This window comes from Leptinotarsa decemlineata, unplaced genomic scaffold (genome assembly GCF_025532065.1).
Source record: "Leptinotarsa decemlineata unplaced genomic scaffold, Ldec_3_MD MMD2_tig00001064_RagTag_RagTag, whole genome shotgun sequence".
In the NCBI taxonomy this organism is placed as follows: domain Eukaryota; kingdom Metazoa; phylum Arthropoda; class Insecta; order Coleoptera; family Chrysomelidae; genus Leptinotarsa; species Leptinotarsa decemlineata.
In genome coordinates, this window is record NW_027412558.1 from 9,679,779 (window position 1) to 9,699,710 (window position 19,932).

The 19,932-nt window shown below is 33.6% G+C and overlaps 1 protein-coding gene and 1 long non-coding RNA gene across 2 annotated transcripts in view; one reads left to right on the forward strand and one right to left on the reverse strand.

Annotated features, from left to right (window-relative positions):
• The window catches only part of LOC141482424 (uncharacterized), a 442,404-nt gene that overhangs the window by 347,491 nt on the left and 74,981 nt on the right, over nucleotides 1–19,932 (reverse strand). The gene's annotated exons all lie outside the window — the stretch shown is intronic.
• Nucleotides 7,711–19,932, forward strand: part of sog (chordin short gastrulation) — an 84,214-nt gene continuing 71,992 nt past the window's right edge. Inside the window, exon 1 of the mRNA XM_074175647.1 lies at nucleotides 7,711–8,322. Coding sequence (XP_074031748.1) covers nucleotides 8,205–8,322 — 118 coding nt within the window. The 5' untranslated portion in view covers nucleotides 7,711–8,204. The remainder of the gene's footprint in view (nucleotides 8,323–19,932) is intronic.

A 19,932-nucleotide genomic window follows, 5' to 3' on the forward strand; every position in this document is an offset into this window, starting at 1 on the left:
GTCGCCAATGAAGTGTAGTTGCTATTACATTGGACAGAAAACCACTCAGATCATCACTGGCATAAACAAGATGATATTATGAATGTCAACAATTGCAGTGGCGGTTGAGAGAGCAACATATTATCTTTAGAAAGACGTAGTTTTTGAAGATTTCCCATGAGAAGTAGTTACTCGGAGTTTCAAAAATTGATCACACAGTAATTCGCCAACAACCTGAAAGTAATGCATTTTGAAGAGATCAATTGAAAATGTCAATTTTATCCCTCTTCTTTACAAAAAAGCATCAATTTTCACAAAAGAGCTCTATTCATATGTGTAATCTTAATATTACTATTACATTAAAATAACAAATCAGCACCAAAAACTAGTCCTACTGATGCATCTGAGATATGCCTTGGCGGTGAACGAACACACCGGGTAGAATGGAAGAATTACAACAGTAGCAACTCAATAAAATTGAATGCTTTTATAATAAAACGACCCTCACGTAGGATATGAAAATAATAAAAATACTCATTAGAGAACGGAGAAAAGAGATTCGATATTGTAAGTTTCTTTTACTGCAGTGATGAGAGTGTCACAGTGATTTGTATAAAAGTTCTTGAAATGTCTTGAGTAACTAACCCTCAGGAGTTCGACTAACTCAGCTGAAAGCCTTACACTTGATCCAGTTCAAATCCAGTGATGGAGTATTTCATGGAAAAAAGTTTGAGCTTGTTCATATATTTTCTCTGAAAAACTTATGGATATCCATGGAATAGGTGCCTTCTAAGATGCCTTGCGAATCCATTAAGGGATCCCTATGAAGGGCCATTCATATTCCGGGATGATCTGCATTGGACATGAATTAGATTTCATGAAATATCTGATGTTGTCAGCAACAAACATTTAGCACCATTAGTTCTTTTCTACTTTTAATTGAAGATCCATCCGATAAAAAATCCAGCATACCATAATATATCCCTTTTGTGAAATAAATATATAGCTTATGTTTTTTGGTTTCACCTGATGAGTTTGGGACATCGGATCCCAATTTTCTAAATATCCTGTTCAGCAAATGAAATTTCCCAAACTCCCTCAATAACGTATTCATACGAGGCTTTAAAGTTTACAAAACCAACACACGAGTTTCATTATCTAACATCTTTGGCAGGTATATCATGAAAGCTGAGAAACTATATGAATAAATATACAATGTAGGGAAAGTGATTGAAAAACCAACAAATAAAACGTCAAAAGTAGGGTGCTGTCATTAGCACCCTACTATTAGTCTAATCAACAAGTTCAAAAACATGAAAAATAGAGATAAAGGTCCTGAAAATGTGAGCGATAGCTCATTCGATTCGGAATTACCTCTAGAAAAATGTTTTTGAAGGATTTTGGTGCAGGTAAAAAATTGTAATTGTTATTAACAAAATAAGATTTTAAAAAAATGGTATTTAGTTTTTCGTTAATAACTCAAAAAATATTAATATTCAAGCAATTTTGCAATTTTGAAAAAAGCTCGATAAAGAGGAGGAAATTTCCAATAAAAAAGTCCCGACTCCCGAAACTCTATCTCCATTATTTATAATTTTAAATTGACGTTGAAGATAAAGTTCCGCGCGACTATTACGGCATGCGCGCGCTGCCGCTAAAGAGAGTTTATCAAAAGAAATAATTTTTTTATAACATAAAATGTCATTTTAAAAATTTGAAAAATTCTAGTATCTTCTTAACACTTGAATGAATCGAGTCCCGTAGGAAAAAAAGTTTCATCACCATTTCTCAAAAAGTTATTCAATTGTATGAATCGTATGAAGTATATATATCAAAAGGGCTCCACGGAGTTTAAAATTTATAGGCCAATTATTTATACCTTTTATCCCATTATTTATGCCAACGGAGATTGGGAAAAAATTTGTTAGTTAACAATTGAACAACTTTTTGAAAAATGGTGATAAAACTTTTTTTTCTAGGGGACTCGATTCATTCAAGTGTTAAGGAAATACTAGATTTTTCCAAAATTTCAAAATGACATTTTATGTTATAAAAAAATTATTTATTTTGATAAACTATCTTTAGCGGCAGCGCGCGCATGCCGTAACAGCCGCGCGGGACCCTATTTTCAACGTCAAATTAAAATTATGAATAATGGAGACAGAGTTTCGGGAGTCGGGTCTATTTTATCGGAAATTTTCTCCTCTTCAACGAGCTTTATTCAAAATTGCCTAAATTTTTTGAGTTATTAACGAAAAACTTAATACCATTTTTTTTATCTTATTTTGTTAATAACATTTACAATTTTTTACCTGCACCAAAATCCTTCAAAAACATTTTTCTATAGGTAATTCCGAATAGAATGAGCTATCGCTCATATTTTAAGGACCTTTATCTCTATTGTTCATGTTTTTGAACTTGTTGATTTGACTTTATCATACTCTTGTTTGACCTCCTACCTACACATTTTAGGCAGAAAAAAATTATGAACTGTCCAAATGATGTATAAACGTTTTCCTGCTCTGCCACTTGAGTATGTATTCAAAGATATAACAGCTCCGAAAGCTTTATATTAAGCTCTCGCATAGATAACCTCAAATCACTTGCCAATTAATCTAGATTCAAGCATGATACGTTGTCAGTCCGCTCCTGTTGCTTACAACAGACCAAGATAAATGATGAAATTGATTGGGTTAAATCAACAGATTCACTTGACTAAACGTTGAATGTGATGTAAGGGTACATTCGCTGAATAGATAATCTAACAGTATTTGCATACCCAACGATCGGTCTTTCTGCTCACCTAGCCTGATGAAGGGCGGCAGAAGAGAATTATTTAATTGTCGAAATAGTTGAAGTGAAAAACACAATTCACAATATAAAGAGAATCGTACGGTAGTATTTTTGGAGTAGTACAGTACTGAAAGTCGTCAAATGCCAAATGAGAAGATTCAACATGAAGTAACCGAAAAACGATCCATTTTTTGGGAAAACTCATAAAAACTATTTTTGGAGTGCTCAAATATCTTCACTTTAATTTCTATGGAAGTCTCTACAATCAAAACTAACCAAGCGGTTCATCTTTATTTTTCGACGACATAAAATGTGGAAATCACCGCCTAATAACCACACCAGTTGAAAATAATCATTACCACTTTACAATTCACTTTATATATGTACATGTGATACGCTCTTAAAGTTTGATAGAATGAAAGTACTTAGTTTTTAAAAGAGTTTGCTTTCAAAATTATCGTCAACTGGACTGTTAATAGTCTTCAACCAAAAGATTTGTTATGCTAGTTGAAAATTCCCACTCACAGACACACTCCTTGAAAAAGAAGCACCATTTGTAATAGCCAATGCCAACTACCACATAATCATAAAACTTTAGATGCCATACCGTTCAAGTTCAGACATAATTTATACGATGAGTCAAACAGAAGAAGAGATTAGGTCCAAATAAACGAAGACAAGTTATTAAACATAATATCACATAAGAGCCCTCTTGAAGATGTTCACTTGGCAATCGAAACATGTTTCGAGTTGTTAAAGTAACGGTTTGGTGTTGGGAAAAACTCCAGTAATATTTATTACTACACCAAAGGTTCCAAACAGTGCATCACAAGAACAAATTTCATCTTTTAGTACTTGGGTATCCAAAAACTCTTTATTGTTAATATTTAGATGAAACTTTTTTATTTATCCGCAAAATTACATTTTTCTTGTACGAAAAAACTTCTAGTATTAATAGAGTTGATGCTCATTCATCGTCTACTCCACACAACCTTATTTTCCAGCAAATAGCCAAAAACGACTCTCCTCGATAGAAAGACTGAACAAATTATCTCTGGTTTGGATTCCTGGCCATACTGGCCTGTGAGGCAATGAAACTGCTGACCTGTAATTGGCGTTGCTTTAACGTTTGCCAAACAAACATTGAACACCTAGATGGTAAGTAGAAGATTTATCTTATAGGAATGGATCACTCCAAAGCGTTCATTAGCCTTTAGAAGCTTGAAACCAAACATTTGTTGGACTACAGTAGATATGAACTACAATGTCTAACAGGTCTTCTTACAGGTCACTTTCATTTGAATCACATATACAGAGACTCGGACTGTCGTAAGACAGTGTGTGTCGCCTCCGTTTGGAAAATAATGAAACAGCAGAGCACATACTTTGTGCCTGCCCCGCTGGCACAAATATTTATCAAAATCTTCCGAACTGATCAGAAATCATCTCAGTGACTTCATGAGTCTCACATCAATAATCACCAATAATTAAAAATCTATCAGTGGTTGAGAATTTAATTTGGACCGCACTGTACATGATCATGAAAAAAAGCACGAAAATAAAAGTCTGGTCATGATTTCAACTTGGGAAATGAGTATCATTGAACTATTGTGAAAATGTACTCTTCATATCATACATAATTTCATAAACGCTATAAAGATAAATGTAAGTGAACCGTTACATCGATATTACTGATAAATGCACCAAATGCAAATAATTAATCAATAATGTCATACCTGGAATGTTTCGAAATCATGGTCGGTTGAACACATTCATATTGTTAGGAAACCTCAACGTCGGTTTTACTTGAGAGAAACAAATGAACCAAGAAATCATACACAGCAATAACAAATGAAGTAGCTTTGAGGAAGTAATAAAATCAATACCGCCGATAGTCATTAGTCAAAATTGGCAGATTTTGCAATCTAAAAATATGAATTTACAGCGAACTCAACACGTTCGCGACAACTCACGAAAATATTAGGTCGTATGGCCCAGAAATGGAACCTTGAGGGATGCTCTGTTAGGGTTGTTATATTTGGCTGCTAGCAATTTGGATTTTCAAAATTTGTATTGATTTTTTTTCTAGAAAAATTTTCTTTGGGATATAAAAAATGATTCTGCATAAATGTTTCCATCCCAAAACATATCTTTCGCCAAATTTTTTAAAACTCAAGCTGATACCAGCTAATGAGTGCGGAAATAATAAGGTGATTTACTCCACCCATACCACTCTTTTGAAAGAATGGAATGGCAAATAGCATTGCAGTTACTCAGGGCACATGATCAACTATGAAGTACCTAAATATTACTGGAGTTTTTCCCAACACCAAACCGTTATTTTAACACCTCGAGACAAGAGGAAGATCAAACAGTTCAATTTCTGAGGTTGCAGTCACCTTACAAACTACCAACACTGACATAAAAACTTGTCAAGTTGACTTGGGTGTCACACCAATAGGTGGTTCTACTTATGTTTCGCTTGCGTTTACGCAGCTATTTTTATCAAGTACTTTTCTGTTTTTTCACATTTTGTCTTGTCTTTTCAGTTAAAAGGGGAAGGAGGCCAGGCTTCAACCTGAATAAAATCAAGATGGTTAACATTTTGTCTTCAATCGAGGACCGCCTGCCCGGTACTGACGATGCCCAATAGGCTGAAACTGCTGTCTATCGGGTGCTCTTAAATTGAAATCAATATGGGAATGATCAGAAAGTACTCATGTATTCATATTTTGATTTTCATGGAATTATTTCCAGCAGCTTGGCTGCATTAACCTTTCTCGATTATATATATATATATATATATATATATATATATATATATATATATATATATATATATATATATATATATATATATATATATATATATATGTGTGTATATATATATATATATATATACTTATATAGAGGGCTAAAATTCGTTTCTGTACATGGGGATCTCGTAAACGATAAGAGATAGAGTGTCGGTTAAATTGGCAAAACATGAATTATTCCATTTAATTCAACAGTTTTTGCATAGAGACTTTCAATTTCCCATAAAATCATCAAAGACAACTGTCATGAGGAACCAAATAAAAATGAAAGTAAACTGAAAAGTTATCAGAAATCGTTTTTTGAATAGTGCAAAAATTTATTTTCCTGATATGACACCAAAATTATTTTCTGAAACATCAAAGGTTAGTCAAAACTTTCATCATTTCATGTAATTCAACTAGTTTTTGATAAAATTAGCCAGTAGTCGTCAAAGACAAACCAAATCGAAATAAGTCGTCTCTGAATTGTGCTAATATTTATTTTTCTGATATCATGGAAGCATAACTAGTTCCTGAAAAGTCAAAGTTCACCCTAAATAACGTAGTTTTTTCTTCAGATTTCCTTCATTTATTTCGCTAAAAAATTTCACATACGATTTTGATATAATAGCTTTAACTGGAACCTGGAAAATTGAAAGTTTATTTCAATTGAACCTATACCTGGATATAACAACGGAGGTCTAAACCAAAATGATATCATAAAAACGGAAATTAATGGAAAGAAGTTGAAATCATCACAATTTATAGATCACCATCAACTTGCCCGTTTGAGTTCAATGATCCATTAAACTCCTTCCTCTACCATAAAAATCAACAACAAAAAGATTTCGAAATAATTGTAGGCGATATCAATATAGACATTTAGACTACGTTACGGAGTATCTAAACATCATGAGTGAACACGGTTGTATGCCAGCAATAAACGAGTACACCAGAACACAAAATAATTCAAAGACTTGCTTCGACCACAAATTTTTGAAAACAAAACTGCACCATGAAGCAATCCATCCAATCATTATACATACATGTATCTCTGACCATTTTCCCATCGCGATACAATTAGAATACATAAAATCCTCCCAACCTGAAACTGAAGACAGAACAGTTCAGCACAAATATTATTTAAACGAGAAAAAGATATGCTCTATGAACTAAAGGAAGAGTCTTAGCAAATAGTATACTCAGATACTATTTGCTGCTGAAGATCAATAATATACAGGGTGTTCCATTTAAAATAAGGAAGACTCTTCAAAATTTTATATACAATATATGGCAAGCGGTTTTTCATACCCTGTATATCACAGGTAGATTTCAGACATATTTTTTGAGAGAGTTACCAATGTGGAATATTTGACCAAAAAAAATATTCAATTGGACTTGGCACAACTTTATAATTTCAAATATTCTGAGTGACGAATATTGGAAAAAAAAACCTGTCATGCTAGATATCTCGAAAACCGTCAATATTTTCGAAGTGAAGATATACATAAAGAGTCTTTTATTTTCTATGTAGAAACCGAAAAAGCAATATAAAATATAGGTTGCTATTTAAATAAACACACCCTGTGTGACCGCCAATATTTTTATTTTGTCGAGCTCGTGCAATGAGGTAATATTATAGAAATTTAGATTCCTATCTGTTTCCTAAATTGAGGAATGGGACACCACGCCACTGTTGCAGGACCCTGTATATATATATATCTGGACTTTTATTATATTTAATATTATTTTTTCAACTTTATTATTACATTTTATAGATCAGACTCATGTTTTAGTAGCATACCCATGCACAAGGTTTCACCTTTTATCAGTTTTCTATTTTATTTGCTATTATTGTTAGTCACTCTGTTGTACATCTAAATATTATGAGCAAATGATTATTATCATCTGGATTCTCAAACCTTCAAGAAAACGCAGTTGCCATCATCAGGAAATAATTACAACTAATCCACCGAAACAAACAAATATCAGCTTCTCGGACGTAACGAGCTATAAAAATATAAATCTCACAAATTCGGTTCGATAAATTATACAAGTAGATAAAAATTTCAATTATCCCTTTATCTCAATCCCGCAGTTGAAATAAATACATTAATAATGATAAAATGCTCTCTAGATATGGCTGTGAATTTTTCGAACCTAGTCGAACCTATACTCGGGCTAACCAAGGCGAGTACCCTTATAAATTATTCCATTTAATTTATTAACCGCAGCAGGCCACTGAAAATCGAATTACTAGACAGGCTGTTACCTCGTTTGGGAAACTTCACACCGCATCTGACAGGAGACAGGGAAGATGCTGCAACTAACGTCCTTTGGGCAAACCCAGTCCTTGCGGCAGACTCCCATTGGTCCAGAGGCACATCCTCACAGTCGGTAGCCGTTATCCTGCCACTGTAATCCTCCAGGACGAGAAGGAGTAGGGGGAAATGTACATACTACTCCGAGTACGCTTTCTTCTGACGTTACTTCAGTTTGGCGCTCGCTTTGCTGGCGATTATACGCGTTGATCTCTGTTTCTATTACATAAAATCGGAGATGCATCTGAGATAAGTTGGAGATTCGTTGGATTTTTTGTGTTTTGTGTGTGTAGTGACATAACTGTTTCGAGTTACCATGGAAGGTGTTTTGAGGATCTTGGTACTCGCTGTTTTTTTGGTTGTCTTCGTCGAGAGCAGGAATAAATCGCCTTTGCTTGACGACGACCATGCTATCTCCAGGAATAAGGCAGCAGGTGGGTGATAGATTTCATATTTTTCAGTTGACAACACGTGATTTTACATGACAACACATCAAGTTTGTTAAATATGTTGATTAATTTCAAAACCTCGACATTTACAACAATTTTCAATTGAAAAACTGTTTTACTCTCAACAAAATACTCAAGAGTTTTTTTCAACCATTTCTTCATTTACTGCATATTTTGCCTCACATGATAGTCCGGGATATGTTTATTGATTGATTATAAAGATGATTATACAGCGCGATTTGAACATTTTTGCGAAATCGACATATACGTACTAAATTAATTTGATGAAATTATCGAGTGTCATCAGTTTTGACAAGCAATGTTGTTACCAGAATGAAACAAAAATAAATATATGTCAAGCTATCGACATAAAATGTAGTTTTTGTCTTCGTCAGGAGTATTCCTATTTAAAACCCGCCTCACGTAATTGAAGAGAAAAAAATATATGATGGTTCAAATATTCCTGACATAGTAATCATTATAAAACTGACAACAATTTGTTTTATACGGCTGATTAACTAAAAACAGCTCTGAATGGATTTTCCAGAAAAAAAATATCTCGTTACTAATTACTCAGGTAAATCAGTTAAATTATTTAGAATTCCTATGAAGTCATAAGTTCCAATTATATTCAATTATATACTCATGAATATTATGATTCATTTTGTTACATATATCGACTGCAAATGATGAAAATCTATCATTCATTTCATAAATTACACTCGTCAAAATGAAAGCACGATTGAAATATTCGTATTTTTAAAAAGTGGAAAAAGATCTCGAGAATGTTGGTAATTCATACTAGGTTCCTCCTCATAAATTTTGCTAACACTTGGCTGAATTTCAAAAGTTTTTTCCTATTTCGACGAGAAATTAATCTTCTGATTTGTAAATTTTTTTTTCAAAAAAGTTTTACTTAGGCGTAATTTGCGATAAAGCAAAATGTTATGCGAAATATTAGGAATATTGTCGTACTACTACCAGTATGGAAATATTCAAGTAAAGATAATAATAATAAAAATGTTTTTATTGAACGGTTACTCAGTACAGGAGACTAACTAACCTAACTTAACAAATGGTAGAATTCAACATCGGCACATGATAAATTAAGACAGAAATTACTGTTCCATCCAACCAGTAACAGCTAACGCATATTAATACAAAATATTTTGAATAAAACTTGAATAAAAAGAGGGAGAAAAGTACGAAAGAACAGCGAAAAACGAATAGATGAGAATTGAATCTCTTTCATATGGAAAGTCATGTCATAAATAGTAAAAAAATTTATTAAGATTATATAACGGTAATGTTGCTATTTTCTACATATTTACGGTAAATGAATATCAAGTATAGGTATCAACTAATCAATATTATAATAAAGATAAGCGGATTGAAACTTATATCTCTTCAGATTTTTTTTTAAAACCTAGTGGTAGTAGTGATTTCAATTCGATGGGTAGCTGATTATATAAGCGTGCAATGTTATATGTATAGGTGCAGTCAAAAGATGTTAATTCTTACAATTCATGCCTGAATCTGGCACTTTTTTCTGTTATTACAAAGGAAAATTGTATAATTTTTAAAATATAAAGTAAAATGCCATTATTCGTTCTCTATTATAATTAAATTTTAAAGTGAAAATACAATTGAATATGTTTCTCATTTGTTTCCTCAGTCCTCGTATAATATAATGTTCTCCGCGTTATATTTCAAAAAATCCACGATAACAACATAATAAATATTATTGTTTATAATGTTGAATTTGCAGACCTCTACTCGAATTACTGATGCGCTCATATCGGAACAAATGAAAAGTTGCCTCTCATTTCCAAGGCGCAATCTCTCAATGGTCCACCTTTGACATGTCGACATGGCCAATTTACATAGATTTCGTTTAAATTAATGTATTATGCCATTCACGAAATACCGCTTTATATCATCAATGAATTTTGGTACTTTTAACATATTGCTCAATTTATCATTCTTTATCGATTTGACATACTAAATTCACACAATCGTTATGCTAATTTTTGCATTATATACACTTTTTCTCGCTCCTTTGTCGCAAATCTTCTCTTCGTCGGCGGTGATGTCACGTAAGGCTGCAGGCACTCATTCAAATCGAGGTCTCCACTCGTGGCATAAGGATGGTACTTCCATCATCAAATTTTGTCAGTTGACAATGATACCACTCGGGAGCTAAAAAACTCTTAGCAGTTATTCAATGTCCGACGTGGTATCAGCCTGCACACTAAGTGTATGGTATATTTTCGGTGGTAGGTAAGTATGTGATTTCTTTATAAAAACTTTCAAATACGAAAGATATAAGTTAAATTGGTTTTGGATAAAATTGGCTTTATGCCATGTTAACTACTGAAGAATTACGTAACCCTGAAAAGGGTCAAAATTAAGAAAAAATTGACCAAAAAGGAGATTCCTAAATATGGGATTCTTCTAGGTATTGTTTTAGGGCCCTGATGATAATGAATTATAAATATTCATATGAAGAAATTATAATCCAAAGTGTTAATATTTAGGAGTGTACCTCGTGAAGTCCTGACTCTTTATCAGACATTGATTCAATCACATGGCACACAAATAACCATTGAAAGATTAAAAATTATCCAAAAATGTATACTGAGAATAATATTAGGTAAACATTTCAAATACCCCGCAGGAATATTAGTGAGCGAAGCAAATCTGTTTGATGCTAGGCAACAATATTGTTTCGCATTTTTAACTAATAATTTTTGACACCAAGGGACTGAAGTGGCAGTACGCCACTAGCATAAAAATATCTAGCACCCTAATACAGATAATTCACTTCTATTTGCGTTTAATATTGTACCAAGTGCTTCTAAACAATATCTTAACCATTTGAATAGGGATTTCGGTTACTACCAGGCAGAATATTTTAATTTATCATAACATATCAGCCATTGAAACACGTTTCCTACACATCAAAAGTTAACACTATCAAGAGTTTTAGTCATCTGATGATGATTCCAACTTAGTTAGCAAAACGCCTTTCTATTCATTTTTTGCCGGAAGTTTCAATTCTACCTATCAGATATCGTCTCAGGAAGACGAAACAAAAGGATTTTGTTATGATCCTTGATTAGACAAATAATATGTCATATGTAATACTTCTTATCTATATACGAGTATAATATTTATGCGGCTTGTGAATGTCTTCATTTTATTTTACAACTTTCATTATCTGTTAAATGTAATATTCTGGTATATTACTATTATTATTTGTTATTGTTTCCCATCGACGCTTTTCGGTTTTAATGTACTTTCGATAAACATTTCCAGAGATCAAAGAACCTTGACGATATAATGTAATACCATTAGACTCGAATTTTGTGGGTCATTTGCTGAAACTCGATAAAAATATCTTACGACTTCTTATAAAACGTGTGATGTCCAAGGTATAAATCACCAAAAATTAGTCATATGTTTTTAAAAATACCGAACCAACACAGACCGTTCTGATTTATAGATATTTTTTTCGTGTCTGTGATGTTTATTTCGATCCAGCAAATTTAATCGGTCACAAACTTTCGTTGAATTGTCAACATATCTCATACAATCGACACGGGTGGATGAAGTTAAAAGGATCGGCAATTTTGGATGTCAAGCGAATAAGAGTCACATTATGGAATATTGTGGGGAATTCCAGATGGCCACCTTCATTTCAATTCTAGCCATAATACCAGCCCTTTTCAGTACCTGACCCTAATCTTCACCCTTTACAACTTGACCTCTGTCAGTATGGCTCACTTAATTTATTTAGTCAACAGATTAAGATTTTCTAGTATTAATGAAGTATTTTTCACGTGTTAACGAGGAATCATTTAGCTAAAGATACTTTTTTTATAATATATGAGAAAATTTTATTTTTAAACCAAATATTATTAAAAATCCATTTAAATTTGGGAATCCAAATCATTGAATTTTAATCCAGTTAATATGACCTATTCAATAAAAATTTTCCTGAACTTCGATACTTCAAATTGTAAAATATTTTATAGATAACTATTTGGACAGTAACTGTCTTTTGTAGTTATTTAGAAAAACTTGCATTGATTTAAAAATCGTTACGTTCCATCAGTCGACTCAAAAAAGATTTTTTTACTGTCTTTTTAGATAATATGATATTTCACAACCTGAAAAACGTAATTACAAAATCTGAGTAAATGCTGCAATTTGTTGTATTCTGGAATTGGTTCAACAAAATATCCAAAATTGATTAAAACAACTGGTATAAATGAAGCGATGGCATTAAAAAATTATAAAAACCTTGTTTCGGCTTTTCGATGGACGTGAAAAAAATTTAAGTGTAATTTAATATCCATAGAAAAGAAAGAAGTTGTTTTAGGTCGATTATTTTCTACTTTTTTGTATATGAACAAATATATATTCAATCTACATGTTTACTTGGAAAGTTGGTTAGTGTTTGTGTATCCATGAGACAAAAGAAATATTTTAACATTATTAAAGAAAATATTTCACTTTCTCTCATAATATTTCCCAGAAAATGATTGCTCGATGATGATTTAATTTTTTTTCAGATTGTTAAATAATAAAACCAGCCAAACTATTTATTCTCCACAGAAAAAACCTTCACAAACTTTTCTTCAATAACAATGTATATGTTTAAATTAAGTGATTTTCAAACAGATGCTTTTCCAAATAATGCTTTTTCCACGTGCCTCATAATACCACGTAATACCTCTGAAATTTCAATAATTATACTTATATGAGGGTATAGATTTGATGATGTTGATAAAAAAACGATTCATATTACTTAGATAATTTGTAATAAATAGAAAAATGTCCAATAACACTAGAGTTTTTATTATTATTTGTTGGCAATAAAGCGAAAAGTCAAGGCATGGAAGTGATGGTTTATTTTTATTTATTTAGTTTATTGCCAAACTTCGAAAATTTTGCTTAGCTATTCCTTAGAATAGGAATGATGACATCATATTTCTGCAAAAAATTGAATTCCAGTTTAAAGTAAATACACTTCAATTCATAAGTTTAAAATTTGCACCATAACACTTCAAAGTGTCATGTCGTCGCTTGTGACGTCACGTTCGAATAGACTACTACATGTAGTAGTCTACATGTAGTATTGAATACGAATTCAAAGGAATATCGGTGTTGTGTGGTCCTTCACTGTACTAATACATCAATAAAAACTCCGCACAAGTTATTTATGTTCGTCTCTTACAAAAAACAACAATACGAAATAAGTGGCTTGAAGTTGCAACATGAGATTCAACAGGAGTATTGCCCAGAACTCAGCAGAAACTCTCCCAGCAGCAACAAGGCAATTTTAGGCATATTACCGCTGTACAATATAAAGTCATAAAAAAATCAAAGAAAACTAGCTTAGAGTATCATTGTTGTATTATACAAGATGTCGTATTCGTTTGTGTACTCTAACGTGACGTAATTCGCTCTGATTGGCCTTCAAGATGTCATGGCGGCTTGCCGTATTTTGTAATTTTATTTTTTCAAAATACTATTAATCCCGCTCATAATGATACAATAAATGTGTATTTTTCAATCCATTACTATGGTTTCATTGAATAAATCCACCATTTTAGTAATTTTTACTTACTGTCATCATGACTATCACTTGATTCTCCATTCCCACTTATAAATATAACTTATTAGTTTAGACTTATTTCAAATTACAAACATGGAATCACTTGTGAAAGGTACTAATTCACAAAAATTTAATGTAGCATTTTGGTACCCACATAATTTTGAAAACATTGCACATATTTCTAGTTCAATCTGCTGACACTACTAACAGAATCAGTGTAAAAGTCCCTTGTGAGTGTCATTTACTCTCATAAACAATCGTCTTCTTTAGAATATTAGAAATGCTTCCAGTTTCACTCACGTATTCGGCTCTTCTCGGCAATATTCGGTCTCGTTCGGCGCTTAGTACTTTTGCATGTTCTCCAAATAACATGCTATTAACGTCAAAGTTTATCTTGACTTGATGATAATGACTTGATCGTGAGGATCAGTTTACCTGCCAAATAATAATGTTCAAGTTTGATATCGTTTTTTTTTTGTATTCCCGAAAATGAGTTGCTGGAATAGCCGATTTTTCCACTTCTGAGTGGCCGGATCTCTGAAGAGCGGACAAGAATACGTAAGTTCGAATGATTTATTTCTCAAAACCTGGTAGGATATCTGATGATGATAGTTACCGTACAACCATACCCTTCGGTACGCCTATGCCGGATTTAATTGTGGATATGACGAGTTTTTGCTTTGCAAATTCACTCCAAAATTACATAACTCGACAAACGATTACTATCATTACCCAATGTTTTTTGTACGTTTGCCAAGTTTTATTGTTTCTCCAAATAGTGATATATTTAACGCCTTATCAGTGAAAGTAAAACAAATTGCCTCACCCTTGTGAGAGATCGGTTTATTGAAAAAGGGGAAAACATCGTAAACGGGTGGTGTAATTGTCAGTCTTCACACATTTTTACAACAACCTTACATAAAGTTTTATGAATGGGACTAAAAATAACTGTAGAGGCGGTTGAACAAGGTGTGCAAAAAGTGTGAAAGTGGGTGTAATTCGGAAAGTCAAAAGGTGGTCGTAAACGGACGCAGGATGTTCGGTGATTGATGAGTACCGACGTAGTTTGGACCTATCATCGAATAACAGAAATATAAATGCCAAATTTTGAATGGGATTATTTTTAGTTTCATTGAAAAATTACTTTTTGAGAAATTTATACTTTGGCGAGTAAAAGTTGTTTTAATGGAGGAAATATAAATTTATAAAGCTATTAAAAGCTTCGTTTCGAAATTTCAGATTATGCAAAGTGGAAATCAATTCAAAGAAGACTATAACATACGGGGTAGCCCATTGAAACATAGGGAACATTTTGTTTCCCTACTTGCAGCACAGTCACTTCAACCCACGAGGAGTAGGGTGAACCACCCCAAAAATGTGAATACGGAATGGGATCGAGGCCGTGAAATTCTCAAAACAATGATAGTAAAATGTTTCAAATTGTTATGAACCATAAGTATAGGGTTATATTGACTAACATTTTTCTCATCTGAACAAATCCTCCAAATGTGCACCCCAAGTTCCAAGCAAAGATGTACGAGGTCCGGCTATTAAATAACGAGACTGCACGCCTAAAAGGCGCTCTAGAGGGGTGGGGAAAAAACGAGTTAAGGCCGCGACACACCTGTCATACACCATTCAGATCCGACTCCCATCATACAGTTGGACAAGTGTCCAACTGTACTTTAGTCCGAATAGAGTAATTCACATCGTTCCGATGCGTGGCCAACCCCGCTCCCACCCGATTCCGATCCTGTATTAGATAATGATCAGATGGTGCAGCCTATTTGTTCTCCAGTTGCGGGACATGTCATTAAAACCGGAGGAACTTATTGAACAAGTCAGAAAATATCCAATTCTGTATGACCAATCTGAAGAGCTATACCGCTGTTCTCTATGAGAGCTCTCCGATTTTCATCATCTTCTTCTTCCAAACAGAGTGCCCTAATGACTAAATCGCAGTTGATAAAATTCTTGAACATTTTGCTTAGAGGACCTTCCTAGATATTGCTTGAATCGACACTGGCAAGAATGGCAAGTGTATCATCCGGATCGGTAAATCGGAAAGAAGTCGGAAGCATATACGACAAGTGTGATTACCCACTGGCGTTGGGTATCTGGAAATCTTCATTATTCACGTACCAAAACACGTTTTCGTCACTATTATAGTATTTGTGCAGTGGCGGTTTGAAACGAACGTGTTTTTTCTCATGCTGAAAACCATGTATTACAAATTACTCTTTAAATTGAAAAAATTTCCAACTGAATGCTACAAATTGTTGCAAGAGGCCTATGGGGACAATTCTCAATTTCGTGCGTGTGTTTTTGAGTGGTGTAAGCGCTTCAGTGAGGGCCGAGGTAGCACCGAAGATGACCAGACCCCAAGTCGCCCTATCACTGTTTCAACTTCAGAAACCAAAATCAATCAAATTGTGCGTGTCGATCGTCGAATGACCATCTGGATGATTGCCGAGGCTGTAAACGCCGATAAAGAAACGGTTAGAAAAAATTTACAAGAGGAATTACACATGACAAAAGCCTGTGCAAAGTTGGTGCCAAGAAACCCGCCTCCTGACTAAAAGCTATTGCGTCAACAGGTCTGCTCAGATTTCCATGAAAGGTTAGAAGAAGATCCCAGACTGATGGGAAACATTATTACTTGCAACGAAACGTGAATTTTCAATACGATGTTGCATGCATTGGAAGATGCCTGAATTGCCCAGAATCAAAAAAGTAACGATGTCCAAATCAAAATTTAAGGCAGTATTGATCGTTTTTTTCGATATTATCGGTATTGTGATTACTGACTGGGTTCCAGAGGGTCAGACTGTCAATCAGACTTACCATTTGTCATTTTTGACATCACTGCGAGAAAGAGTTCGTAATAAACGGCCCGAGTTGTGGAAGAACAACTCGTGGATTTTGCACAAGGACAACGCACCTGCCCATAACGCGCTATCTGTGAAGCGGTATTTGGCCGATAAACGCACTCCAGTGCTCGAACATGCCCGTACTCGCCAGATTTGGCACCGTGTGACTTTTTTTGTTTCCGAAGATAAAATCTGCTTTGAAAGGGACCCGATTTGAGTCGATGGAAGCTGGAAAGCAAAAGCAAAGTTCTCCTGAAGGCCCTCACGAAAGAAGACTTCCAGTACTGCTTAGATCAATGGAAAAAACGTATGGAAAGGTGTGTGGCGAGGGGAGGGGAGTATACTGAAGGGGAGCATTCGAATGTAGAATAATTTTTATAACAAAACCCTTTTTCGTAAGTAGTCTTGTAATTTAATAGCCGGACCTCGTAGGTTCTACTGAAAATGTTCTGGGCATTTTGGGGCATTTTTTTAACGATTGAGCGAAATTCTCGAACCTCAAATCAGGTTGGGTTGCATACATTTTGCTTTTCGAATGCTTCTATAGGGAGGAAACAAGCAGAGACAATTCTGGTAATCGTGGGGGCATTGCCAAAAATACCAACTCTTACATATAATTCAAAAGTGTTCTACAATCGTAAGATCAGACTCATTTTTCATTTGGCCAACCAGGTCCGTAGTTGGTTTTTGGCCAATCTTGTCCTGTTTGTCTGTCCATTTGTCTTCATAAATGAAGACAAGAATCAAGAATTATCAGGATATGTAGAAATTCTTCCCTAATCATTTTGAAGAAACTTAGAAAATGGTAACACTGTTTCATTCAACAGAAAATCAATATTTATTTCAGAAACGAACTGGAAAAAAGCCCTCCCAAATCAACTACTTTCACATGAATATTGATATCCAGTTGTAGATGAGGTAATTATATTGAATAAAACCTAGTATCTTTCTCTCTCTCCCTCTCTCTTTTTCTCTCTCCCTCTCTCTTCTCTCTCTCCCTCTCTTTTTCTCTCTCTCTCTTTCTTTTAACTATAACTGTCACTAATATACATTTTTGATTGATTGATTTCGTTAGATTTTTCTTTCTAGAAAATTGACATTTTTGTATGTGTTGAAAATGTTTGTGTTGTTCTCAAAAAATATAACATTTCCAATATCAATATCATAAACAGACAGCTATTCACTGTGTGATGTTTTTTTTTATTATATTCATACCTTCCTGATCCATTTTACAGGAGACAATTCAGATAAAAATTAAACAAATTATTAAATTGGTATAGGAAAAATACAATAAATTCATTCAAAGCACGATATCAGTGTTATAAAGCAGATAATGTAAATTTATATATCTATAACTTTTAGATTGCCTTGTGGATTCTAAATTTAGGTTATTTCTATCAATGCAATAAAATATTTCATAATCTGTTTCACATGAGGAAATTGTATAAAACGTAGTACAAAATATTAATTTCATTATAACAGACTCTCAACGAGGATGAAAGGAATAAATCATAAATGAAATGTGCCTCAAGACTGATTTGGTGAACGTAAGAGACTGTGAATGGAAATATGAACTATGTAGTTCTGTATTTTCGGGAGTATAGACTTGAAGGTTCCAAAATTTTAGAATTTTTGTTTCTGTATATATTACATTCTTGACCATTGATCAATAATTTTTATGAGACTTTGATGAAAAGTACATGACGTGTTAAAAGACTCAATAGAGACTTGGATGTATACGTATTGTGAATAAACATTATTATTATTATTATCATCATTATTAATAATATCATAATGGAGTCGTTGTTAGGATCAACCAGGTCTGAAACGGAACCAATATTAATCAGTAATAGTTTTACAAATGTTCAATCAAGAAGTGGTCACCTTCACTTTCTTATCGGTATTTGCAATAAAAGTACGTGTCGACGTGTATAATCTCAATCGTTTCATCAGATCTTAGAAATTGAACGGAGGATGAAAAATCGCGCTACAGAGTGTACACATGCGATCATGAATAAATATTTCTCAAAAATACTAATAGGGCTCCACTCGGGACAATGAGGCGGCCATTCCACACCCCAGTCCTTTCCAGAATTGCAGGTGGTAGACACCTTGTCTCACGAACCAACTCGGCGCTCTTGTAAGATGGTATACAGACCTGTCCTCTTTTTGATTCATTTCTTCGAGTTACAAAACAAAATAAACTTTGTTTTGACCAGCGAGCATATTTTTAGAAAGTTCGGAGCTATAAAAAAACTGTATAAGTATCAAAACAGTGGAAATTTCACGCATCATCGAATTAGTCTGCATTTGTTTTATAATGTGTTGTGTCGTCCGGAGTAGATGACCTCAATCGAGTGCAGCTCCAAATAGAATTTTGCCGTCGCGACGGAGGAGTGTTATATTTGGTACGAAACGACAGCGCCGTTCACTATGCGAATTTCATGTGTGATTTCAGATTTCAAGAATGCTAGTGTGAAGGAATTTTGATTAGATATCACGAAAGGCTGGAGTCGAAGAACCGTTTTGTTGAATTCCACCAGGATAGACTTTCTTATTTGGACCGCTCGAAAAAGTCAACAAGGTGACATTTTTGCATCATATTTCCGCACGAAAAAGTAATTACGTTAATTTTTCAGTAATTACTTTTAATTGACTTGAAAATATACATCGTGACACATTCAAAAAATCTAGTAGAACAAATTTCATGATTGACTTTTCATTTTCAAAAATAATTGTTATTATTTTTCCAATATCAAAAATCGAAAAAACTATTAGTGATTTTTTTAAATCAATGGATTCACAGGGTTTTGAAATGATTCATACCAAAATTACGTTAGAAAGCATTCGTCACCAAAAAAATTATAGGTAAAAACATTTTGAAAAATGTGCCATTTCATTATCCCACCAATTCAGTTCCAGAATTTTTAAATTCTGATTACTTCAACAAGTTTTTGTTCTTCACTGTCCGAAATTTCATTGAAAACTGTTCTTCAATTCAACATTTTTGAAGTTATAGTTATCACTTACGATGCACACCAAATCGTTATTTTCAAACCTCGACACGTGTTTCGATCACCAAGTGATCACCTTCAAAAGGAA